The following is a 27,353-nucleotide window of genomic DNA, read 5'->3' on the forward strand; positions in this document are numbered from 1 at the left end:
TTGTTCTGAAATAACTGAAGGCTCACTTCCACATTGTCATGGGAGCTTGTGTTTGGCTGCTAAATACAGCATCTTAGCAGTGTTGCTTGCATCCTTGAAGTGAATAAAGAAAAAGCAAAACAATAAAGGTACCTTGTGCCAAGAATCGCAAACCAGAACGCGTGGCTTGACTGATGCAAACCAGCAATGCCCAATTTTATTTGACATTCGATAAATGATTGACCAACTGACCTCAGGCAGGCTACTGACTACAAATGCATCATTTGGGAGCTGAACTCGGAAAAAGGCCCGGACCTACACGGCGAGCCTCAACTCCATCATGGCTTTAACTTGATACTGGTGCAAACGGAACAAAATCTTATGAACTGCTTGCACATGCAGAGGTTTTTAAAGTTAGCTCCATTGGAATAATACCGTTTATTTAATTTGCTAACCCTGATTCGTAATCAAAAGCTTTAAACGATCAAAAAAAAAAAAAACGACGATAATGGAACGAGAACAGCCGTTTCTCCTGTCATAGTGATTTTGGGTCGATATTTACTTTCTGTGACGATGACTTGCCTTCATGCTTGTTTGCAGGATGAGGAACTGCAGGAGATGATCTCTGCGGCAGAGCACATGGGAGCACAATATGGTTATTTGTTTGACCTCGTACTCGTCAACGATCAGATCGACACTACATTTCAAGAGTTGCAGCGTGCATTGCACCGGTTGGAGCATGAGCCAGCTTGGGTACCATTGAGCTGGGTGCTGTCATAATGCCGCATACAAGAACCTCAACAAAAATGTCTCACCTCGCGATGTACCTTTTTAAACCTCTCTCTTTCGCTGCATTTCACTGCTTCTTCTTGGTTTACCTTCTGAACAAATTTATTTTGTGGTAAATGAAATGCTAATGCAAGAACTTTTTACTAAACTGGTAATCCATTCAAATAATTTAAGGTTTTAATTTTTTTTTAATTTTTTTTATTTTGTAAAAAACAGCAAGTAATTAGCCTTCAATAGGAAAGGAGTTCGCAGAATCCAAAACATGGATGGTGTTGTCTTAAATGGTACTAACGGAGGAAGACTCGTCAAAATGCTATCACTACATTGAGCATGATTTGCTGCTAGTGACGAGTTGGTACATGGATCATTCCATAGTACGTTAGGTACATACGTATTGGGTACACGGATCGTTTGGTATGTGACTCGTGTAAAAAGTAATATTTCAAAAAGGTACGGTTTCTTGGTCATCATCATCTGTATTGTCACTTTTTATTCTGTATCAGCATGGTACTTGTATTTGTCATAGTATGCCTTTTGGGAACACTGCAAAATATTTTAAGGTATTGTCGCATGCTCACCTTCGCTCACCCAACCCATACACATGGGGCATCAAAAAGAAATTCCTGCTTTCCCAACTTGAATCAATTTACTAACGCAGGTGTTTTCTTTGGCAACCAACGGCTTCCAGTTTTCCGAACAGCCCGATGGTGGGAAGAGAAAATGTTCACCTGCATTCGTAATTTAATTGACAGTTTTAATGACAGACAATTTATAATCATAAATACAAAAATGCGAATGAATAAACTACTCGCATATGCACATTATGGTCGACAAGGACACGAACTGTGATGGAGCATTGACAAGCCAACATGGAACACGTAGTCTTTAACTTGTGACAATGGCCGCAAGCCTGACAACAAAGGAATAGTGTCGCGATGGATGGGGGTTGCAAAAAAAACAAAATATACCTTTCAGCTGGGCAGTAGAATGTAATGGGGGGAATGGCGCCTGGAAAACACACAGTCATCATCGAATTTGTAAGGGAGCGATGCCATTTGTGTGCTCTCTGGTAAGGCAGCTCACACTTTCCCAACTCTCGCATTCTCTTGCTCTGGTCTCGGCTCCTCCATCAATGCGCTTTGTTCTGATGTCCTACGTAATGTCACGGCCATATCTGATCTCTCTCTGTGAGGTAATACTGATCTCTCCGCACTAGCTGTCTTCCTGCAGCATGTTCCTAGTGGGGCTTGGTGGTCTGTTGTGAATTGGGGGTCGGGGTGAAGGTTTGTATAATCATAAAAAGAAGAGGGCAGGGGCACGATAACAGTTTATGGGAATCCATGTGGTTATAAACTACTTGATGAGGTGTGACCACGTGTATACCCACAAAGGTGCACTCCGCCAGGGTAAAGCTGACAGGACAAACACATCGGTATTTTCCAGAATTCCTGTACACTACTGGGGCTCCCCACCTTTCAAGCACGCAGCAATATTTTTTTCTGTTCACATGTGACGCTGCATTCTGTGGAAACTAAAAAAAATTAATATCGGCATGATCATTTTCTTTGGCCAATTTTTTAAATTGGTTTTGTTTTTTTTCTTCTCGTCTGTTTTCTAAACACCGGTTTTGGGGACAGATCTGTTTATTGTTGTTTTCTTGGGCAACCTAATTTTTCAATCACAATCGTTTTAATTTGTTTTGCTTATTTTGCTTATCTTTAGAGAGAGTTCAATATTTTTCCAAGGGCTGCCTAATGAAATGTTTTGTTTTCTAAAATGGCCCTTTGTCTTGAAGCCGTTTGATTGGGCAGTGTTTTGCACTGTTTTTCTCTTGACATGGTGTTCGACTGCTCTTGGACCACGTTTTGGTCATCGATGGCATGACCTTTGGCAATTTGCTATTACTATAGCTCTTGAGTTTTTTTTGTTGAAGGCCCCAAGATTCGAGCAACACCTAGATTTTAATATTTTTAATTGGTTTTAACCTGCCTCACGACTACTTTAGTATGGGTTCTTACATTTCAAGCGCCCCTACACTTCCAGTGGTTTTTAATTAGTTAGTGTTCCCGTGCATGGCTTCTAATCAAGTGGCTTAGTGTCGTATTTAGAAATTACCGTTACTTGGTGGATAAAAACACCAAATTTGGCATGATGTTTCTATAGAACCTATAGATTGATTTCAGGGTGGGTACCACCTTCAACGCCTTATGGAAGTCACCTGACACATGGAAATCCAAGATGGCTGACAATCAGACACTAATGCACAGTCTGGAGAGACATAACAGGCATAGCCAGTCCTAAATCAGTCTCAAAATGTATTTTTTTTTGGATGATTTCCCAGAACTTGTTTCACTGGACAACCACACCTGTGCAGATGAATCGGTGATAACCTCTCTGTATGCGCTCGAGGAAACTGGCAGAAAGCAGCACCAGAACTATGTGAAATGTGTTCTTGAGGACTGTACCCATTCTATTCATGATGCTATCAAGAAGAATTCATTGGCTTTGTTCAGAAGACCTCAGAAAAAGGAAGTGTCAAAGCAGGGGAAGGAAATGAAGGTGTTGCAAAACAATGTAGCTCTGTTTGGTCAGCTATGCAAAACAGAGAATCTGATTTGGAAGTTTTTTTGCCCATGAGATAGTCATTCCCACCCTCACTATCAGATTTTGGAAAGCTTCATCTACCAGGCAGTAAATCAGATTTACTGAAATGTGTTGAGCCATCTGATGAAATGGATCCACCAGGAATATTTGACTGTAAGGTACTGGATGGAGCTGTAATTGTTCACTGCCTTCCAACGAATGGAATTTCTACCTTCAGTGAGTACGCTGACAAAGTATTTATTCCTCACTTGCAGAAGCATCTTCAAGATACAAGGAGGCTAGACATAGTTTGGGACACATATTTCAGACAGTTTGAAAGAATCTACTCCAGAAAAAAAGAGGAAATGGTATTCGCAGGAAGGTGTCAAATCAGGCAAAGCTATCAGGGAATTGGTTAGGCTTTTTATGTGATCCAGAGAATAAAAAGGAGCTTTTCAGCTTCCTAACTGGCAAGGGTGCACAGTTCAGGCATCCAGAAGGAACATCTCTCTATCTCACATCGGATGAGTCTTTTTTGTCGCTAGGGTCATCCTTACAAATGGGGAAATGTAATCACGAGGAAGTGGACACGCGGATTGTTGTTCAAATACTTCATGCTCTAAAGTCTAAAGCAAGGCAGCAAAAGTGTTTTAGTACGCACTGTAGATACTGATGTTATCGTCATACTTGTTGGCAAATTCCACTGTTTTACAAGGACACAGCCTTTAGTGGATGTCTGGGTTGCCTTTGGTATGGGCAGGAATTACAGATACCATCACATAAACTCTATCAGCGCTAATCTTGGACCAGAAAAATTAGTTGCACTGCCTGTCTTCCATGCAATATCTGGATGCGACACTACATCTGCCTTCCGGGGAAAGGGAAAAAAAGTCAGTGTGGCAGGCGTGGCACGCATATCAAGATGTAACAGAAACTTTCTTCCATATTGCAGAACATCCATTTCTGCAACTTGACACTGATTCCAATAACTTCCAACTCCTTGAGAGAATTATTATCCTGGATGATAAAAGCAGCCCACTGACCTCTGTTAATGAAATACGACAGGATTTATTATGTCAGAGAAATCTTTCAATAGATCGTTTACCACCTACTCAGAATGCGTTGCTTCAACATCTTCGACGAGGGATATACCAGGCAGGAATCTGGACAACCCGCACAGAAACTCAACAAGTGGTTCCTTCCCCCCAAGATTTTGGCTGGGTTAAGGAGTCTGGAACATGGTTGCCTGTTTCGATGACAATTCCTGAGGTCTCTAAGGCTTGCAGAGAATTAATCAGATGTTCATGCAAAGGGGACTGCACTACATATAAATGTTCCAAAGCTAACTCGATTGCTCACCGCTTTGCCAATGTAGATGTATGAAATTGCCTGAACTCTAAAAGACAGAGACGTATAAAAAGTACATTACTGCATTAAAAGTACATTAGGGTATTCATATACAGGTTTGTAGGAATCAGAAATGCTGTATTATTTCTTCTTAAAACAACCTCATGAAAAGCAACACGCAAAATACTCCAAGCTGCGAGAAATATATATTCTGACCTGAAAAACATGGTCACCATCCTGAATTTGGCCATGATTTTTGTTTCTATCAACATTAAAATGTTTAAAGGCCCGGTCACACCTTGACGTTTTAGCCAACGTATGCCGATTTTTGAATTTTTTTTCTAAAACGCTGGCACACGTTGAATACGTTATGGGTAAGTTTTGATAACATTGAGAGCACGCTCAAAAACACTGCCATACGTCGTTGTACGTTGGCTTTAAACGTTGTACTTTTTGGTTGTCCTCAAATTTTTTCATGCTTGAAATTTCACGACGTATGCCGGCGTATGACTCACATGTTCCGCTACGTTGGCCACAAGTTGTATGCACGGTCTGCGATCGTTGACAGACGTCAACACATGCTACTTGTAAGTTATTCATAAGTTGAGACACGCCGAGGTAATGTTTAGCGTACCCGAAACTTATTTCTAACCTATGATTAACGTGTTGTTGGCACGTTACGCGATCGTTGCCACACATCGACAGACATTACTTTTAAGTTACTCATAGGCTGAAAGACGTCGTATAATGGATCGTCCTTGCGTCAGCGTCCATGGCCACGGCCAGGACACTTATTTGCAGCATTCTTCAAACTTTTCTTCGGCATGACGAGGATGTTCACACTTCGATGTCGAGCTTGGCTATGATTCCAATTGTCCATCGGCAGCGTCTATTTAAAATAGTCGAGTTTGAGCGTTTTAACACGTTCAGAAGAAACGCTTCAAATTTCAAAACCCCAGCGTCAAAAAACAAAGGCGAGTGACAGCAATTTAAATCGTTCATTGTAAACAATTAAAATAGTTGAGTGGTACCGTTTAAAAGTCGTTGAGTGTAAAAAGAATCGAATTGTTGAGCGCAAGCGTCTACTTTCAATAGTGGGGTTTGAGCGATTTAGCACGTTCAAGAGAAACGATTAAAATTTCCGAGCACCAGCGTCAAAAAACGAAGGCATAAAACGTGACAGCAATTTAAATCGCTCATTGTAAACAATGAAAATAGTTGAGTGGTACCGTTTAAAAGTCGTTGAGTGTAAAAAAAAAATCCAATTGTTGAGCACAAGCGTCTACTTTCAATAGTGGAGATGCAGCCATTTAAATCGTTGAGTTTATCATTTAAATCGTTAAACGCAAGGCCGATCCATCATAACCCACACCCTCCCCCTCACACTCACCTACGACTGCCAACATGAACAAACTACTACTAATACTAATACTAATACTGATACTGATACTGTTACTGCTGACATGGACATCGACTCAAAAAGGACTCGAAAACACTGTTGGGTTCCCCTTTTATGAGCAGCATTTTTATATACCAATTCCCAAAACCGCTGGGAACACGTCTTTATATGGCAGTTGTAAGCTAGAAACACGTTCATTTTTTTTTTTTTTGTCGACCGGAAGACGTCATTGGAATATGTCTACATACGTCGATGTGTGTTGGGACTACGTAAAGAATTGGTTCAAAGCACGTCAAACATAAGTTAGAAATAAGTTTCACGTAAAAAAGACATTACCGCGACGTGTTTCGACTTATGAGTAGCTTATAAGTAACCTTTGTGAACGTGTGTAAGCGTCCACATATCATGTGTAAAACTTATCCCCATCGCATGCGGGATGTGTGTCATACGCCGAGTACGTCGTAAAATTTTGAACATGTTTAAAATTTCTTGACGTACTCTACTTACTACGACGTATGATAGCGTGCTTTAGCGTTCTACTCACGTCTACCAAACTTACTCATACCGTATTTGACGTGCCCCAACGTTTTAGACACATTTTTCTTAGGTCGGCATACGCTGGCAAGATCGCCAAGGTGTGACCGCGATGTTGACACTTCCATTTCTACGGCAGTTATGATTCGAATCGTTGTGCGTCAGCCTTTTAATAGGCTACGTCACGACATCGTCGGCGATGCGTGCAATGCGCTATGCCTAAGTTAGACTATCGTTGGGCATCGGTTGTGTAGGCTGACAACAGGTTCAGCATTCGTTGGTATAAGTTATCTATAACACAACGAAACGTTCTGTGTCTGTTACCAATGCGTTATACATAAGACCAAGTCGCTATGAATACGTCCGAATCTTTAAAAAAAAAACATCAAAAGTTCAACGTAAGCCAGCGTTTTACATACATTTTAATACGTTGCCATCGCTGGCTAAAACGTCAAGGTGTGACCGGGCCTTAAAATTAAAATCTTTATGGTCCTATGTCCTATTATATTTATTTTGTGCCATAAAATATACTACTTAGCCATACAGAGAGGGTAAATAGTCAATTGTCTGGTCTTTAATCAGGTGTGGTGTGATCAAGGCAGCTATCTTGGAATTAGAATAAAGTGGAAGTCGTTTAGCTTGGTACCCACTCCAGATTTTGAAATTATGTTGAACCCTGAGTCAATGCAAAATTTGATGCTTTATCCGGTCAGTAACGGTAATTTCACCTAGCCACCTGATATTCCTGTGAACTTGAGATCGATTTTATAGGAGTTTAAAAACATTTTTTTGCAGTGCTCCAGCAGTTTTACACTTCTTTATTCTAAGTCTCTAATCTCAAGTGTCTGTTCTCATGTTTTTGCACAAAAACCTATTTCCTGTTTTTGAGCTGCATTTTGCACAACGAGGTGAATATCTTTTCTGCTCTAAGTCAAGGTACGTTGGGATCGTAGTTGTTCCATTTGAGTAAAAGCACGCCTCTTTTTTTCACCTCCATGTTTTCCGATTGTTCCTATGAAAGAACAAAGTTCAAATTTCTGAATTGGAGTTGCTTTGGAATGCGGTTTTAATTTTTATCTTTTATTAAATACCCGGATGTTTTTCTGGTTGTAATTTCCTTCTTTGAGAACTCCCGGGTGTTGCATTTTGGATTTGGCGATGCTTTCTTACAAGCAAGAACTATATGCAAATTTATTGGCAAAGGCGGTGAGAATCGTCTCGTATTGAAAACTGTTATTCTCCACTTGTCCAAATAAGCTTTAACATTTGATAAGCATTTACTGCGGTACTTTGGGACATTTTGTTATTGTCTTTACTCAAATTGATGTCAACACTGGTTTACTGCTTTTGGCACTAATATTGTTAAACTGAAAATTAATATATTTTCTATTTGTCTTAAGTTTGTGTGCAGAGACCTTTTTCTTTCCCCGTTATTTCCTTCCCCACCCCCTCTATTAATTGAGGGACTGCTGTATCATGTTTGGATTGTGCAATGCATGACTATGGCGACGTGCTTGTGTACATCCTTTGTGTTTCATTTCAGTTGCAAAAGGTCCGTACGCCTGGTTTATTATTGCTATTATTTTTTGTTGAGGATTAAATAAATGAATAGATTATAAATAAATAAAATTGGCTTGTTCCATGAATATGAGCTATGGATTGATGGATTCTGAGCAGATTTGAATGATGTCATTTTCTATAAATGTCACTCGGCACCTGCAGGTACATTTGTTTCTGATGATTCCGAACATTTTGTGAAAAAAAAAAAATGCCATAACCTTCGCATTGCGGAGTTGGCACACCCCTTTGTCAAAAGGTGATTTGTCACCATGTCCCCAGCCTTGCGTTTTTTTAACCTCCGCCACTGAAGGTGAAGGAAGTTATGTTTTCACCCTCTGTCTGTCTGGTTGTTTGTTTGTGTGCAGGATATCTCAAAAAATTGTTTAAGGATCTGGACGAAATTTTGTGGGCAGGTTGGGTATTTGATAAGGATGAACCGCTTAGATTTTGGTGAAGATCTGGATCCGGATATTATAATTTTTTGAAGTGATTCTTCACCATTGAGAGATAGGGCCAAAAACGATATCTCGCACGATATCTCAAAAATTTGTGGACGGATTTGGACGAAACTTGGTGGACACGTTGGGTGTGTGACAAGAAAGAATTGCTTCAATTTTGCTGAAGATCCGAATCTGGATCCAATAATTTTTGTAAGTGATTCTTCACCATTGAGAGATTGGGCTAAACTAATATGTGGCTTGATCGTGCTGGCTTTAGAGGCCAAAGGACTCAAACCTAAATCGATCTCACTCAGTTTGGAGTGTCATAGCAAAAGAGTTGAATACTTATTGATGCAAGACATTTCAGCTTTTCATTCTTCATTAATTTTGTAAAAATTTCAAAAAAAACATGTTTTCACTTTATCATTATGAGGTATTTTATTTTGTGCAGATCGGTGACAAAAAATGTAAATTTAATCCATTTTAAATTCAGCCTGTAACATAACAAAATGTGTCAAAAGTCGAGGGGTGTGCATACATTCTGAAGGCACTGTAACCAACAGGTATATAATGAATGGTTTTCCTGGCTGACCATCTTTTATTTGATGCATATGTTTTGATTTGTTTTGTTGTTCATTTCCTGATTGTAACAACAATTGATTCCACCATGATTGTGTACCAATGATGTATCCAGAATCGTCCACCTCCCGCTTCCAATTTGTACCTGTATCGCAGTATTGTACCTGTTTAGCAGTATTGAACCTCTGTGCTTCTTGGTTGTGCCATTTTGAGGTTAAAGTTCAGTCCCTTTACAGGAAACATTTCTTCTGAGATTTGCAATTGGGTATTCTGGAGAATGAAAAGGTTGCCAAGTGAACATTTCCTTTTTGCAGAATTTGATGCAAGGCTTTGGTTAAACTGAACACGATCTGACTCGAGTATTTAAGATTCTTAACATGAATACAAGTTCTTCAGTAAATCGTGCCTTTTTTTTCTTTTTTTCTTTTTCAGTAACACTTGTGCATTGATTTGTTCACACGTGTGCAACACATCAGCATCCACCTGCAAGTAATTACCTTACCAACAATCCATACTGTAAACCTTGCTGAGGGTTGTTTAAGCCTTTCCTCACATGAACATTCTGGGAAGTTGATGCAAGGAATGTTGCAACAGAGAAAACAAAACAGTAATGTGAACTTTAAGAGTTGCTCGTTGATTATTACCTGGGGTAGAGCGGATCACGGACAGATTGATGATTAAAGCAGTAGTTGTTATGTGCTGCCACATCAAATGAGATTGAGGGAGATTGGAGAGAAGGATGTTTCTGGGAGAGTTGCTGTCCAAAGGACACAGGATTTGGAGTGAGCAGACTGGATTAGACTAATAATGGATTTATTAGTGTAGAATGAAGAAGAATTTGTGACCCAGCAGTGATGTAATCGGATAATTCACTCAGAAGAATAAATCTCAGAAGCCCCAAATAAACTAAGACATCAGGTCTGATATTGCTGCCCTCAGCTTCGGGGAAAATGACAAACTATATCAGGAAGTTAAACATTAGATTTGCATCCATGTTTTTTTTACAATTATGCAAGTGCCAACAACTACAACACTTCACCCTCTTTCAGATGATATTGTCTGAATATATTCTGATTCTGATGTACCATACTCTCTTACCTAGCGTCAATGCTGCCAAATTAGTTTCTTGGCAAGGGTTGTACTATGTCAGGTCAGGTATGGGAGCAAGCGCCAGAGCAGCGCGTCGCTGCATCCATTTTCCGCCGGTACACCAGGGGTCACAGCGATTTTGTAAATTTTCAGATATTTCATACTATATTATCTGTACTCCAAGAGCTCGTTTAAGGATTGTAACTGAACCCTAGACAGCTTGCTGCTGCAGCTCATTTGCAGTGATATTTATTGGTATCTTTCAAATTATCCTTACTCGAGGTCGTCATGAATGGCAAGCGATCACTCGCACGCACCTTATACTTGCTTTGCATTAATTTGGGGCAAGTAACTTGTCGCTCACATTTTTGTTAAAATTTTATTTTATTTTTATATTTTTGCACAGCCAATGCTTGTGGAAGAGTTGGTACACTGAATGGATCAGGACACAACGGGACGAGAGAGAGAGAGAGAGAGGTCGAGAGAGAGAGAGAGAGGTCGAGAGAGAGAGAGAGAGAGGTCGAGAGAGAGAGAGAGAGGTCGAGAGAGAGAGAGAGAGAGAGACGGCGAGAGAGAGAGAGAGAGAGAGGGCGAGAGAGAGGGAGAGAGAGAGAGAGAGGGCGAGAGAGAGAGAGAGAGAGAGAGAGAGAGAGAGGTCGAGAGAGAGAGAGAGAGAGAGGGCGAGAGAGAGAGAGGGAGAGGGCGAGAGAGAGAGAGGTCGAGAGAGAGCGAGGTCGAGAGAGAGAGAGAGAGGTCGAGAGAGAGAGGTAGAGAGAGAGAGATATAGATGCGATCAGCATAGTTGAAGGACAAGATAGAGGGAGACTTGAACAAACCTTGGGTGTTGGGAGGAATGGGGGGCAGGAAAGGACATATGTGGTGGACAAGATGGATACAGAAAAACTCTCAGGAGGGAAAAACTGGAAATTTGGAACTTTGGGTGGGGTGGGGGAGAGAGAGTATTAACAAGGGCAGAAAATATCATGGTTTTAGATTGGGGATGATTGAAGATGGTGGTGAACAGCTGACTTGAAGGCATGGGAGGCTTACCTCCCGTTTGCCTTTGCAGCCCACAAATTATTTGAGGAGTCCGTTCGAGACATGAACACCTGCTTCTTCCTATCCCAAGTCCCTCTACTCTCAACCATCCATCCATTGGGACCATACTCTCTACAGAGCGTCGGTGCTGCCAAAGCAGTCTCCTGGGCTATTGGGCACAATCTTAAACAGGTCGCCCCTCTGCCGACTCTCAACCCTCACCGTTAAATTAACTGTTTGTGTCCATACATTATTCCAATAGTGTTGTGTATCGATTTGTTTATTTTTGTCTCTGTCATATGCAGTACTCCTTCTATGTCATGTTCTAATGTTCATCATTACAGTACTTTGGTTGTAAGTTAACAAATAATGTCTTGTGAATTTATTACCTAACCCAAACAGCTCGGTCAAACCACTTTTTGTTGTATTGCTTATGTGGAGTTATTTGCCCTTAAATTTAATCACTCACCTCGGAGAACATTGTGTGGAGTGATCACTTACTTGCCTGCATTTTGCTCATGATGAGCTTTGCTTTGGGTTGTATTATATCACAACTTGCTCTATAACTGGTACAATGTTGATTTTGTTCGACTTAGACGTTCCCTTTCTCTCTTTTGTTTATGGCTTGTTGTACTTGACCACCTTAACCGATTCTCAAAATTTTAAACTAATTAACAATGTACTATACTGTATCTGGTTTCACCGCCTTGTTTTCACTGTGTGTGTTTCATGGAATAGTCAGGTCATCATTATCAATCATTCATTGTGGGATATGCTTCCATTATTTGTCAAGGTCTGGGATGTTGAATTATTTTGCAGATATGCCAATGGATTACACTGCACACGTAATGTGTCTGTGTGTATGGTTCTGACAGTATTTTGCATCCTGAAATAAGGTGACTGGTACTCTGTTTTATCTGTTTGCAGAACCTACAGTTGTCCATCTCACACAGTTTTGCCATTTTCTTAAAACTGTTCATGTATTTTCCGAGATCTCCATCATTTGCCATGTTTCAGAGCATCCATATACAGCAGGTGTGTGACTGTTTATTATTTTAATTTTTCCCCTTTTGGAGTAGACATAGAGTCCTCATCCTTGGTCGTCCTTTCGTTCAGTCCAAAGCCAGAAGAACATTCAAGGGGAGATTATCTCCTCGAAAAATACCTATTTGTATTTTGGAATTTTAATCGTTCTTTCTAAGTGTTCTAGCAAAGTTGTGCTCCACAGTTGTTGTTTTTTTGCGAACAAATGTATTTGTGTCGATTTGTTGTTTCATGCATTGTATGATCCACACATGTAGGACACTATCTAATATGCCTTCTTTTCTCAAGTGCACACCATTGTATACGTATGTATACGTATATATATATATATATATATATATATATATATATATATATATATATATATATATATATATATATATATATATATATATATATATTTCAAAACAGAGTTTTTGAGGATGCTTTTGTTGAGCCGAGGTGATCCATCAGTTTCTTCCAGGTAGTCGTGTGGATGTTGTTGGACGGCATGTGGCAGTTGTGTATATATTTTTGTATGCAGAGTCGAGGCGCGTGGAAGAGCGAGAACACTGAAGGGATCAGGATGCAACAGAAGAAAATGAACAGCAGAAAGAGGGGGAAACACCAACAGCAGGGATGAAGGATAAAATAAAGGAAGACTCGGACAAACACTGGGTGTGGGGAGGAATGAGGGGTAGGGAAGGACACGTAGTTTCATGAATCGTGTGGTCCACAAGTTCAGGACACTATGATGGCCAAGATGGATACAGAAGCAAAGACTCAGAAAGGAAAACTGGAAACTCGGAAGGTGTAGGAGGGAAGAGGGGTTAAGAGGTAGAAAATATCATGCTGTTGGATGGGGGACGATTTGAGATCATGGTGAACAGCTGTCTTGAAGACCAGGAGGAAAGAATGAGATTGGAGAGAATGTGGAACTTGGTTTCATGGGTGTAAAAAGGGGGAACAAATGAGTGGAGGTGAGCAGCGGTTCTGAATTTTGGGAGTTTCAACACAAGGGTACTGATGGTGGACCTTGTGTTTTGAGGTTGTATGCAAATTGTGGGATATTAGAAAGGTGGTGTCTTCTGTGAACACTTGCCTCGAGGCTGTGTAGCCTGGGTTTGAATCCCTACCCAGCTATAAACTGTCATCTCGGTGTTTCACAGGCAGCGTGATTTATGAATGTGTGAGCCATCTATCAGAAGAATGTTAAACGGATGTACCCTCTGCCGACTTCAGTTGGAGGATGTTAAGGATCCCACGTGAAGTGTAAGTGAGCTTTCGCAGGCACCCTGATCAAATAACAAATCCCTGCCCTAATTACTCCTGGGAAGACAATTGGCAAACCACCCAATATAACCTTTGCCAATAAACTTTTTCGGCAGCATTGATGATCCATAACAGAGTGAGATACCACATAATCAGAATCAGTCTTTTGTAAATCATTCATTTGGTGGTAGGATTGAGCTTGTAGAAGTTTCATCTAAAATATCTGTGGAGAAGATTAATTTACTTTGGCTACAAGTTGGATACTCAAACTTGACAAGGACTGTTAAAATTTGATTTTTCAAAAATGTTTTCTTGTCTGTTTTTTTTTTTTTTTTATCATAACCAACACTTACGACATTTCCAATTTGCTGATTACTCTTTATGCATTTGATACATTTTGTCTTCTTGTTGCTTCTTCCTTGTTTGATTCCTGTGTGTGCATGCTTCTGCATGTGTCTGTGAACGTGTATCTACATGTGAGTCGTCATCGAGTGTTTTTTAAGAGATGCCATTTCTTGCAATTAGCCATTTATTCCCAACAGCCATGGAAAGAAAGAAATAACTAAATTATTTCAATCAATTGTAGCAGATTAATAAAATCAAGTGAAATAGCAAAAGCACATCTCCATACAGTGAAGAAGGCCTTGCTCGTTATTTTGCATTTGATTCAGCAGGTGTAACGCCAAAGCACCATTCGTTTTTGACTCGATCGGAAACCAAAGTCATTCTTGACCACAGAGTCCTCTGCAGCACTAGTTGTCAGTCGTGCTCCAGTCACTATGCCAACATGGACACCATCTCCAATGACATCACCGATTCGTGATGATGTCACGTGCCGCCAACAGTTATCATCACTGAGGTAAGAAGAGGCAGAGTTTCCCCATTCTCGAGCTCCAATCGGGCTATTCCCCCACCAGTGTCTGCAAAGGAATGAAACAAAAGTTACATTTTATGTTTAATTATTGCACATACAAAGTAATCTGGTATTTTCACTGCTGAAGGTTTACATGGTCATGATTGAAAAGGTAAAAAGTGTCCTGAAGGGTTGTAAAAATAAAAGGTAGTTTATTACCCCACCTGCAGAGCACAATGTGGGGGGAAAACAATTGCTTCAGTCTTTCTGTCTATGATTGAGGAATTATTTTTCAATTGAATTATATATGTTTAACATTGAAGAACATGAATTGGCATGTGTGCTCTTCCAAAAACCTGCAGTTCAGCAGTACTTTGGCTCTGAATTTGGCAAAATTATACGTCATCTCCATTGACGTTTCAAGGAAAAATGACGCTCAGGGCGAGATCTCAAATTTCTGCCTTTTCAAATGGTCATTTGCCGACTCAGAATGTAGTTGTGACTGTGTGGTTCACCTCTTCCTCACCTTTAGTGAGGCAAACTTGTCTATCACAGTTTCAAAGTCAATTGACTTGGCTTTTTCACACTCAATGGAGAGGATGGCTATTTTACTGGGCTGAGAGTGGCTCATTGTGGATCTGAGGTAGGTTTCAATCAGTTTCAGTTTGGAGGAGCGACTCTTACATGCTGCAACACTCACACACATTGTGAGAAATGCCCTCAGTGTGATGGGAAGGTTTGGAAAAGATTCCTCGAATCCCCAATTCATAAGATATTTAAGGATTTCATGTGCCTTCCATTCTGCTGTTTCCTTCCCAGTGGTTTCCTCATAAATTTTGATGTGTCGACGAAGACTATGAATCTCCCTCTGCAGCTCGCTGGTGAGGATGCCATCGTACGTCTCTGTGAGATGGTGGATTTTCATGGCAAGTTGCTGTTGTTGGGTGGGTCCATCAGGTTACTGAGTGATGTGAGAAACCCAAACTCATTGTTCATGTCACTAATCTGATGTGTGTCGGGTCGTTTCCTCATCTGATGGAAGATTTCATACCACTCCTGTTTGATCTCATCTTGTAATGAGAGACTTGTGACCATGGTGTCTTCTCCTGGCATGCTCTTTTTCTTCCTTATCTGCCACTTGGTGGAGATTCTCATTTGTTCACAAAAATTGGTGGCCTTGATTTTTGCCCCCTCTACAATGTTATTTTTGGAAATACTCATGGAAATGGAAACTCATTTTGGAAAAAGAAAACAATTCCCCACAACTTAGCAGCAGAGGTATCTAGCCATAGCCCAGCCATTTGGAGATTATTTTTTGCGTGTCCTTAATCTGAGTTAGCACCGGCTTCCAAAAGAATAGGTATATGGTGAAAAAGTATATCATCATGATATTCAACAAAATAACTGCATCTGACTGTGTGTGTCCCGCGTCTTGGTGTTACCATCACAAAGCTGCTCCAGCGCTTCGTATATTTCATACAGGTAGGACCATACAGCATCAACTACATCATGCTTGGAGCTCCATGAAGTCTCCCTTCAGCGTTTGTAAAGATCAAAACATTTGCAAATTATATTTATATTTGGGAGTGTGTATACCTGCACCTGCACGGGAACATGTTTATATTTTATACAATATATTTAATATATAATACAATATAAAATACAATATATTTACCTGCACGGGAACATGTGGTGGAACATCTGGTGAGTGTAACCAAATACATGTTTACAGTTTACCAACATCAACGGCTTTGGCCTTCCCGGTCAGGTCAGGTTCGATCTGTGACCTGCTACAGGTACCATGTAAACCTGTACTAACCTGTTCCATGGTCGGGTTTTCGGCGACTAAACCGTCTCCCCCACCAGGTTTTCTGGTGAGGAGGATGTTTGGATATGGACACCCAGCAGGATTAAAAACAAAACCTGTCAAAGGGCGGATAAGCTCCTTGTGAGCCAACGGCCGTTCCGTATCTAGTGACCAACTGTGTCTGCAGACGTCCTCCTGCAGTGGGGTTACTTCTTATTAGGAGGTTGGTGGCAGGATTTGCACTCCGGCCACCATAAAACCCTTCATTCCGCAAAAACGCAAAAAAATCTGAAAACCCACTCCGTGGGAGTACCTCCTGTGCAGCTTCCCTTCGCAGGGCAGCTCACCGGATGACGGGATTGGGGCAAAGCCTTCGGGACCCCCAATCTTTGATAGGAGGGAAACCACAGGGTAACATCCCTGGGTCAGATTGCGGGAGAGTGTGTCGGAGTGGTGCTGAGGTGTCGTCCACCAGACGGCGGTCTCCTTGGGTTAACCTGAGGCGGTCCCTTCGGGTGGGTGCCTGGAATGTCCTATCCCGAAGAGAGGATGATCACCTGTCTCTGTTATCATCTGAGCTCAAGTGTTTGGACATCGGGATTGCAGCTCTCTCTGAGGTTCGGAGACCGGATTGCGGCGAGATAATGGTGGGTGGTTACACCTACTATTGGTCTGGTCGCTCTGATGGTTGCCATACCCAAGGAGTTGCTGTAGCTGTGTCCAATAAGCTGACCCCAATGATAATTGAGGTAACACCGGTCAACGAGCGTATTATGTGATTAAGGATTCGTCACTCCTTGGGTGTCATTTCCCTGGTCTCTGTTTATGCTCCGAGAGAGGCGAGTGATCTCACCGTGAAGGATGCATTCTACGCCACACTCGAGTCTGTGGTTGATCAGTGCCCCAGAGGAGATACACTTCTAGGCTTGGGGGATTTCAATGCATCGACTGGAACTGATAGGGATGGTTATGAGGTGTGTGTTGGTCCCCATGGGTCAGGAACTATGAACCAGAATAGCACTAAGTTCCTTGACTTTGCAAGAAGTCATGGACTTAGGGTGGCCGGTTCATGGTTTCAGCGCCCACAAGCTCATCGCTGGACTTGGTATTCCAACGCTGGCGGTGTGGCAAAGGGGATTGACCATGTCCTCATTGACGGTCATTGGAGGATGATCCACAACTGCAGGGTCTACCGGAGTGCTCAGTTCCTCAATACTGACCACAGGCTTGTTGTAGCAACTCTAAAGCTGCACCTTAAATCCTGGAGAATGGTACCATCCTGGCCTAGGCTGGATGTTGCCGAGCTCAGGGATGAGAGAGTAGCTGAGGAGTTTGCGAACAGGCTGAGTGGACACTTGGGGGGTCTGGGTGCTTTGGGGGGTCCTGAAGAGTTGTGGAGTGCCTTCAAGACCACCGTCCTTGATGTTGCCGGTGGATGTATTGGAGCTCACCGCAGGGCAAAGAAGAATTTTGTCTCTCAAGGGACACTGGATACCAATGACCAGAGTCGCAGGACCAGGCTGAATGGCAGAGCTGAGCTGTTCAGGGAGCTGAGGCGTAAAACTGTACGTGCACTGAGGGTGGACAAGGAGGCCTATGTGTGAGGAATCTGTGAGGGGGTAGAGCATCACCTGTGGACAGGTAATTCTCGTCCCGCTTACAGGGGAATTCGCGCATTACGTTCATCCAAGCCCATCCCTCGGAGCACTGCAGTTCGAGCAGAGAGTGGTAGGCTCTTGACAAAGGAGTCTGAAGTGAAGGCCCGCTGGGCCGGTTACTTTGAGCGGTTGTACCAGGCTGATCCCCCAGCTGTCGAGTTGGACGTCAAGGGTGTTACAATCCCTGTTGCTGACCCTCGAATCAACTGTGGTCCACCTTCGCTTGTGGCAACACGGGCTGCGGTGAACCAGTTGAAATGGGGAAAAGCTCAAGGGATCTGTGGCATCCATGCCAAACTTCTCAAGGCTGGTGGAAATGCTGCACTCGTGTCGTTGCATGCAGTTTTGTGCTCTGCCTGGAACACAGGCATCATCCCAACTGACTGGAAGAGGGGCCTTGTTGTCCCTCTCTGGAAAGGGAAGGGTGATCGCCAAGACTGCAACAACTACCGAGGGGTGACGCTGCTCTCAGTGCCGGGCAAGGTCTTTGCTCGGATAATTCTTGATAGGGTTCGCCACCATCTACTTGAGCACCAGCATCCAGAGCAGTCAGGCTTTACACCAAAGAGGTCAACGATTGACCGTATCCTTGCCCTTCGTGTCCTCACCGAACGCAGACGAGAGTTTCGGCAGGGGCTGCTTGCAGCCTATGTTGATCTCTGTAAAGCGTTCGATTCAGTGAATCGGGATGTCCTCTGGAGGATTCTTGGTCTTCGTGGGGTGCCACCAAAACTGATCGATCTGATGTCTGAACTCTACTCCGGTACTGAGAGTGCTGTGAAGTGTGGTGGTACCATCTCTGACTTATTTCCAGTTGTTACTGGAGTTCATCAGGGATGTTCACTTGCCCCCACACTTTTCAGCACTTGTATGGACTGGATTTTAGGGAGGATGTGGGAGAGATCAAGTTGCGGTGCATCGTTTGGGAATGTCAAGATCTCGGACCTTGATTTTGCAGACGATGCAGTCATCTTTGCGGAGACTTTAGACATCCTTTTGGGGGCCCTCGCGGTGCTGAATGAGGAGTCGGAGCTGCTGGGATTACGGGTTTCTTGGGTCAAAACTAAGATCCAGGCTTTCGGTGACATCTTGGATGCTGCTGTCCTGTCTGCGTCTGTTTGTGGTGAGGATGTTGAGGTCATGGAGAGATTCACTTACCTTGGCAGTGATATTCATGTCTCTGCTGGCTGCGAGTCAGAGGTCAATAGACGTCTGGGTCGGGCCTGGGGAGTCATGGATTCACTGGATCATGGGGTGTGGCGCTGCCGGTACCTGTGCGGGAGGACGAAAGTCCGAGTCTTCAGGTCCTTGGTACTTCCAGTCTTGCTCTATGGGTGCGAGACTTGGACTCTGACCAAGGATCTGAGACGGAGACTTAATTCCTTTGGTACCAGGTGTCTTCAGAGAATCCTTGGCTATCGCTGGTCGGATTTTGTGTCCAATGAGCGGTTGCTGAGAGAGACTCGGATGAGATTTGTTACCTGCATAGTCCGTGAGCGTCAGTTGCGGCTGTATGGACATGTGGCTCGTTTTCCTGACGCTGATCCTGCTCACCAGATTCTCTCACCGAGGGAGTCTCATGAGTGGAGGAGGCCAGTGGGCCGACCACGTGCCTCATGGTTGCAGCAGGTTGACCATCATCTCAAGGAGATGGGGATGGGCCTGGCATCTGCCTGGGGGATGGCCAGACGGAGGCCCCTGGAGTACCGGCGGAAAGTGGACGCAGCGACGCGCTGTTCTGGCACATGCTCCCATACCTGATTGAGTCAATGAAATACTGTACAGAGGTGGCTAAGCTTCGTTTCCGAACCCTCTCTCTCTCCGGCACAATGTTGGCCATAACCTTTGGCCAGCAGACAAAGGGCGAGGCCATTTTTACAGTTCAACCCCTCTTTGCGCACCCACCCACATTGTCCTGGTGTTTTAACCGAGTCTGTAATGCGCTGTTGGAAAATGGCCGATTGTTGAGTACACGTAAATTGTTAACATTATTTGTTGTTTTCCCATCTTTATAAACTCCACCAATCAGGTCACAGTGAATCAACATTCACTGTGATACCCGTAGAACTTTAATGTTCTATTCATTGAATTTATACCCGAAGAACTTTAATGGCATGATCTATCACTGTAAAAGATTGCGTTGATTTTGACCTTCCTTGCATCAACCCATTAGCTCGCCAAATAAATTATCAATTGGGAAGTCAACTTTATCGTTATTTCTAAGATCAGAAATTTATTTTGAAGTTTGTTTTTGAAAATCGATCACAATAATATCTGGGTCATCTCCTTGTTCATTTGTAAGATAAGCAATCGCCAATATACCTGAGGAATTTCATCTGCTCTGGGAGAGATTGTCATTGCTTTGTATGTGCCACTTGGAAATCTGTTACATTGCTTTGTTATGATTGTACAGTTGCTGCATATTTGGATATGTTGGTTAGAGTTGAGCAGAATGGCTTTAGTACAAGTGTATATCATAAAGTTGATGATTTCAGTTTCCCTGTAGTCTTGTACACCTTTCCAGGTCGCAATGTACCAATTAAAATGGGTCCCAATGTCTTTTCGTCTCAGTGACTTTAGATTTGCAAGAATTTTTTTCAGTGAAGGATGATTTTGTGAAACGTGCTGAGTTTTTCCAACATGTTCAACAGAGGATATGTGGCTGATTGTTTGATCAGGTCTTGTGAGAATGTCTTTAGACTCTATGGTCACCTTTTATTTAAGTTTGGTTGGTTTTCATGTAAACAAGTTCCTATTGCATTGTATTTGATATAATAATAATAATGAATTAATTATTTTAGTGAGGTAGATTCTTTAATTAATATTATTGATTTAACATACATGTATACATTTATAGATGGTATTATATAATGGAGGTATTTCGATAAAAATACAATAAATAAATATTATTTATAAATTATAAATATGCATTAAAATAATTTATTGATGATTGCTAAGATACGCAGTGCAGCATGTTATAATTGGTTGTTAATGACAGTTTGAGTCTATGATAAGATGGAGGTGCTGTGTAATGAAGATGTCGACAAGGTCAAGTGTTTATCACATAATATATTATCATATAAAGTGATGTATGATTAAAGTTATTCATATGTAGTAATACTTTAAATAATAATAATAATAATAATAATAATTAAATAGTTTCAATAAGGATATTACATTGCTGTGTTGACTGACAATCTGGACACAACTTTGAGGTTGTGGGTCCATTGATGTTGAGTAATTTACTGATGTGGACCTGTGACCCGGGTTGTGGATCCACCGTTTTGAGAGGTTCTGGGCTGAAAAGATTGAAACCTCGATTAATAACGGTGCCCAGCTGATAATCCGGGCAGTTGGAAAATCAGGAAATTGCTTATAGGTTAAGGTTATAACTTCAAATATTATAGCTTTTGTATGTACTTACCAGCACAGTGTGTGTGTGTGTGTGTGTGTGTGTGTGTGTGTGTGTGTGTGTGTGTGTGTGTGTGTGTGTGTGTGTGTGTGTGTGTGTGTGTGTGTGTGTGTGTGTGTGTGTGTGTGTTGTTACGTCTGGCTTCCTTCTTGAGACTCCGGTGAAGTAATTGATCTTTATTTTGATTTCCATGGACAATAATGCCGCTTCGTATTCTTTTGAGAAATCAAGTTGTCGGAATGGAAATAAAGTTGTGAAATCAAACGAAATCAAGTTGTAGTATGGGAATGGAGCCGTGTAATTACTTGTCATAAAATGAAAGCTTAGGCTTGTCTCCCATAATTTTGCTTCTCATTTAACAAGGGATAAAAGAGCCTTGTATTGGCATATATTAATTATTTTCCTGTTCGGTTATTGATCTAAAATGGCTGATGCTTCATTGAAGAGAATGTGGCAGTTCGTCACACAGGTGGGGAAAAAGAGGAATGATTGGAGGCCAACTTTAAAATGTGGTTTGCCCAAGAAAGATCATGGATGATAGTGAGATGCAGGAGTTTGAGTGAATGAACTTCCGCAAGAGGATTTAAGAATGCAGATAGGAGGGAAAGGGGTGGTAGGGGGAGATCTTACAATGTGAACTTGTGACTGACAAAAGAAAAATCTTGTAAACATGTTTTTTAATTGCTGTATTACTTGAATACAATCCTCTATCAAAACTGTCCATGCTCACAACTGCTATGTCTAATCAGGAAATGAGATGTTTGTGGCCACATGGAGCTGTGTGGTAACAAGGATAAGGTGCAACACAAACAAAATTGACTGAATTACCTTTTTTGTGACTGGTTTCATTGTATAACAATGTGTACAAGTGAGGGGTCCTTTCAGAGGTTTGCCAGACAGTCCTTTCATAGAGAGTGTGAGATTTGTCAGGATTGAAAAACATATTCCAAGTGTTTGACCAGCTTGTGAATTTGTCAAGGTCTGAAGAGAGGGAAGAGGCTGCAGCCTGTCCACCTGAAGGATGAAGGATGTCATGGCAGAGGATGGAGTCATCAGGAGATAGATAAAACATTTTCTAGAGAGTCAGAGAGATCATTGATAAAGATCAGAAATAGGACTGTGCCCAGAACACTACCTTGGGGCACTCCAGCCTTAACAGGAAGAGAAGACGAAAGGATTTTGTCGAGAGCCGAGCTGTTAACTACGAGAGTAAAGGGAGTCAGGAAGCCATGTGTGAAGTTGGTTTTTGGATACCATAGGTAGAGAATTGAGAGTAGGGTAGAATGAAACACTGCATAAAAATGACAATATATGTCCAGAGAGATGGCGCCGGTCTCATGTCTGACATTGAGGGCCTCTATCCATTGTTTGATGAGTCGGATCAGCATGTCCAAGGTAGAGTGATGTGGTCTGAATCCAAATTAGTGATATGAAATGAGGCTGTTAGAGAAAAGGAAAGCTTTTATGTGAACTGTGATGATGAATTTTGAATTGATGAACAAATTATCTCTGGATGGAAATTTTTCAAAAAGGGCTCCATTCGTTTTTGCGCATCGACATCATGAATGATCATGCTGAGTTTCAAAATGATCTGTTGATCCTCGTTGGAGAATTAGTGAAAAAAAATGAAAAAATATTTTTGGATCCACTCACTGATTAACTGAAGGACATCGTTATGGCTATATGAGTTCATCTCGACTCTGTCGTAGACGAGCTAAAAACGAGAGACAGCAGGCTGGTTTAAAAGGAGTAGTTTGTTAATTTTTTTTCCATAAGATGTTACAATGGATCCAGGATAATGAGTCATTTCCATCCATCCATACATTGGGACCATACTCTGTGCAGAGCGTTGGTGCTGCCTTAGCAGTCTCCTTGGCTATTGGACACAATCCTGGACGGGTCACCACTCCGACACAATGATTCATTTACTTGTTTTAAATTATGCTTGCTTATGTATATGTGGGGCATATATTCTCCAAATTATAATGTCATTAAATCGATATAAACTGTGAACATCTATTGCACTTCATATATTATAAAGAGCATCATGTTGATGTACAGACATTGTAGATTATAAAATTGACATGATCAGATGGGTTGACAGATTCCACTACGTGTTACTGGTACGGTGTGTGATATTGCAAGACAAAGATTTTGTTTCACAAATTGCTTTTTACCTCTGAGGCACAGATCCTCCTGCCTCTTTCATGATATCGGCAACAAAGATGTTGCACTTGTATGTATTTACTCCGGGCCCATAAGATGAAGAGTAGGACCACTTGGTGTCACCAATATACTTGTTGGCTGTACTTGCGATTTTTGAACCCGACTGAAACACAAACAAAGGGTTGGTTACCTTAAGATTAATATTCATTGTGGAACCTCGTAAGCCAAGACTGACATCCTTCATTCATGTGAACTTATGACCCACAAAATAAAAACCTTGCAAACATTTAAAAAAAAAAATTGTATAACTCATATGTGATCACAGATCAAAACTGTCCATGTTCTCAGCTATTTATAAAAAGGAAATGAGATATTTGTGGCCAAATGGACTTGTGTTAAGAGAATAAGGGGCAACACAAACAAAATTGACTGAATTACCTTTTTCTGTGACTGGTTGCATTGTGTAACTTGTACAAGTGAGGTACCGAGATGCTGAGATCAAGAAAATTGTTTTTACATTTTCCTACTTGCTCTTTTTTACTTTCCTTGTTTTGGTTTTGTATGTCACATCATTGGCTGAGGGGGGCACAGCTGTCGTGAGAGCAGCTGAGAAAGGCCCTGACCTGTGGGGAATTCTTAAGCAGTGATCTGCTTTGAAGGCCAACTATTAAATATTTTTTGCCAAGGAAGTTATTTGTGTTTGTGAGGCCCAACAGCTCCAGCGACAGAGGATGACCACAGAAATACAGTATGTTGGGGGGTATTGACCAGCCAGTGTTTGGAGGGACTGAGTGAGAATATGCGTCTCTCATGTATTTAAAGACATTTTCCAGATGACCAGTTTGTTATCTCAAGATTGCAAGATATGGATGCTGCTATACCCTGTCTCGTGGAGGAATGTGAAACCATCCTGCAGAGTCGTCATCTGCAAAGCGACAGGTTTGATTTTTCTGTTGTGAAAAGAGGTCATTGATGGACACAAAAAATCAGAACTAGTCTTGGAATATAACCTTGAGGGATGCCAGTTTCGAGTCGTGGACTGTTGGAGTGAACAGCATTTACAGCAACTGATTGCTTGCAAGTGTGGACACAATCTAATATTGAGTATCTGGAGCACAATGATTTCGAGCATTTGCTCCATGGTATGATGGTTAGACTCTGTGGCATTAACAGACTCAATGGCAAAATGTTTAGTGCGTTCACTGCTGAGTGAGATGCTTGTGGTTCGATTCCAACCCCAGCCGAATTGTAACAACACCTTTCAAGGTGGTACATGCTACTTCCTTGCTTGATGCTCAGCATTTAGATGATAGAGTATAGACAAACAAACCTTTAATTGTATAAATGACTACGGAGAGAAAAAATCGACTTCATAAGATGATGTCACCAATACCCAAGTTGTGCTCCGAAGTTAAGTCACTTAACTCAAGGACAGTGGCTGAGTTTTTCTGAAGTAATGTCCAGTGTTGTCTCATGTTTTTTTGTTTTTTTCTCAATTGTTTGCCGACTTCCCCAAAGTTTTCTGGTCGTGAATTGATAATAAGTATTTTGTGTTTGGCCGAAGTATAAGAGCATGATGTTATGGAAGGTATGAGAACAATGTTCCAGTGGAACAATATCAAATATTGGCACTTTTTAGAAAATGTTGCATTATCCATTTTAAAGAGTTAAATATCTACAAAGACTTGTTTCTGTGTGAGAATAATACATGTCAAGCTTTTATCACTTTTACAAAAACAAATAATTGTGCAAACATTATAGGTTAGACTTGTTTATCAGTTCTGACTCACCAAGGCCTTCGCAACAACACTGAAGCTCATCACCAGCAGACAAATCACGACGATTCCTGGAGAGCACGCACGCACGCACGCACGCACGCACGCACGCACGCACGCACACACACACACACACACACACACACACACACACACACACACACACACACACACACACACACACACACACACACTTCATTTCATATTGCTTCTACTTTGACATAATTGTATACTATAAGTAATTTGAATGACTTTAATTTAGTTCAATAACATTGTTTAGGGAATTAAGAAGGGAATGTATTTGAGTGAATTATTGCACCTTGAGTGTCGACATTGACAAATAGTTAACATCATGTGCTCATTCGGGTGCTCAATAAATATCAATAATATTGATTTTATTATCATTATTATAAATACAAACAATTGGTTCAGAGGGGAACAATAAACAGGTCAACACAAAACAAACACTGGGAGTTTGCATATTAAACCCACATATTGCATACCAAACACCCAATGAGGGCAAATCGAAGGAAGATGATGTAAGTTGCTAATTATTGATAAACATTCGAGCAGATCTTGCTCTGTGGAAGTAAATCAATGCCTTTTCACCTTTAAGCACAGATAAATGCCGATAAGGTAAATGACAACCAAACAAACAAGATATATAAAACAACCAGAATATATCGGGCGCATTTTGGTTTTCCCAGTAATGACCACAGATGTGGAGATACGGACGTTCGAGTGTATAAATATATTCTGCCTTAATAGTTCAACGTGATTTGAACTTACTGTGCACTCTGAAGGTTGCTTGCTCCATCCTGATCCAATTTCTTATGGGTTGGTTGAAGTCGAAGTTCAGGGAAGCTTGCACTTTAAATACTGGTAGTTTGATTGCAGAAAAAAAGGATTCTTGAGCATCAACTCAAACCCAACCTGTGCTCATATGCTCTGACCTGTGTTGCTCTTTTCTGCTTTATCTTATAGTCCAAGTGCTTCTCGTTCTCGAAGCACCTCCCGCCCACTTTACTGTTGTGAAACGAAGTGTTTGCATAACGGGAAACCCCTGGTAGTAATTATCTTGCAGTCTCTCGATGTGAATTGTTGTATGACTTTCGAAATTACAAAAGTTTTTCCGTGAAATCGAACTAAACCAATATTACACGATATTTACCTTGACTGGTCAACCAAAGTATTTCCAATGAGGTTTGTGTGATTACATTTTGTCTTTCATCATCATGTAAAGTTTCCAAATTGCATTGTGTCCATTTGACTGTTCTGTACTCGCATACAACGTTCTTGGTGATGGGTTAAAATCTACAACTTTGCCTCGAGTATGTGGCATTGAGCCTATTCTTTCATCTGCAATGCTACAAATGCAAAATCTCTTCAAATGCACAATTAGAAATGTGAATTGATCTGTGGGATTTCCAACCTGGATATCTGGAACCTGGTAAATCTTCTCTTCTGGACCTGGTGATGTCTAACTTTCCATCCAACCTTTCCTGTTTCGCCTCTGCCTCAAATGGCTACTCTTCTTGTCAAAGCCTCTATAACTCTGGCTACAGTTGGAGAGCAACCTCGATGCTGCAGAATCTGGTCACTTGCACAGGTAAACTGCCAGGGACTACCACCTGCATGCTCAAAAGGTGACTGGGCTGCCATCACCATAGCATCGAATACCAATTCTACCTGGGAATACTTCCACAAAAACCTACTGAACTCTTTCTCTCATACACAGTTTATTCCATCCGATCTGCTGCTTTTCTATCCATTCTCTCCACCCTGTTGCACTGAATCTTGTGGTGAGGTGGTTGCAGTAAAACAGCTTGTTTCCTTAACATGAAAGGTTAACCTGACTGAGGGGCAACTTTTTCTTTTTTCATATACGTTTTCAAGGCTTGTGGAAGAGCTCGATCACAAAACGTATCCTGAACGCAACATGCAACATACCAAAAAGAACAGCAGGAGAAGGGGGAAACGCCAACAGCAAGCAGAGGGCCAACTTTATATCCATCGCTCCAAAGGCTTGCAATCAACGTATCCATAATTG

At 41.5% G+C, this 27,353-nt stretch overlaps 2 protein-coding genes and 1 pseudogene across 5 annotated transcripts in view; 2 read left to right on the forward strand and 1 right to left on the reverse strand.

The window, feature by feature from the left end:
• MPP7 (MAGUK p55 scaffold protein 7) overlaps positions 1-3,086 on the forward strand; it is a 94,001-nt gene extending 90,915 nt beyond the window's left edge. For all 4 annotated transcript variants that reach the window (XM_085892152.1, XM_085892151.1, XM_085892150.1 and 1 more), the window contains one exon: positions 580-3,086. In XM_085892152.1, the coding sequence (XP_085748278.1) occupies positions 580-759 (180 nt within the window). In that variant the 3' untranslated portion in view covers positions 760-3,086. The remainder of the gene's footprint in view (positions 1-579) is intronic.
• Positions 780-9,645, forward strand: LOC147021783 (uncharacterized; annotated as a pseudogene).
• A 4,498-nt stretch (positions 9,646-14,143) lies between these two features.
• Positions 14,144-26,290, reverse strand: LOC147021784 (uncharacterized). The gene is made up of 4 exons (XM_085892154.1): positions 26,093-26,290; positions 25,319-25,374; positions 23,540-23,691; positions 14,144-14,552 (listed from the first exon to the last, which is right to left on the reverse strand). The coding sequence occupies exons 1-4, from the start codon at positions 26,118-26,120 to the stop codon at positions 14,300-14,302; spliced, it is 489 nt and encodes a 162-aa protein (XP_085748280.1). The 5' UTR covers positions 26,121-26,290; the 3' UTR covers positions 14,144-14,299.
• Positions 26,291-27,353: the final 1,063 nt, after the last annotated feature.

This window comes from Eptatretus burgeri, chromosome 8 (genome assembly GCF_056783735.1).
Source record: "Eptatretus burgeri isolate ZD-2024b chromosome 8, Ebu_testis_v1, whole genome shotgun sequence".
Classification (NCBI taxonomy): Eukaryota; Metazoa; Chordata; class Myxini; order Myxiniformes; family Myxinidae; genus Eptatretus; species Eptatretus burgeri.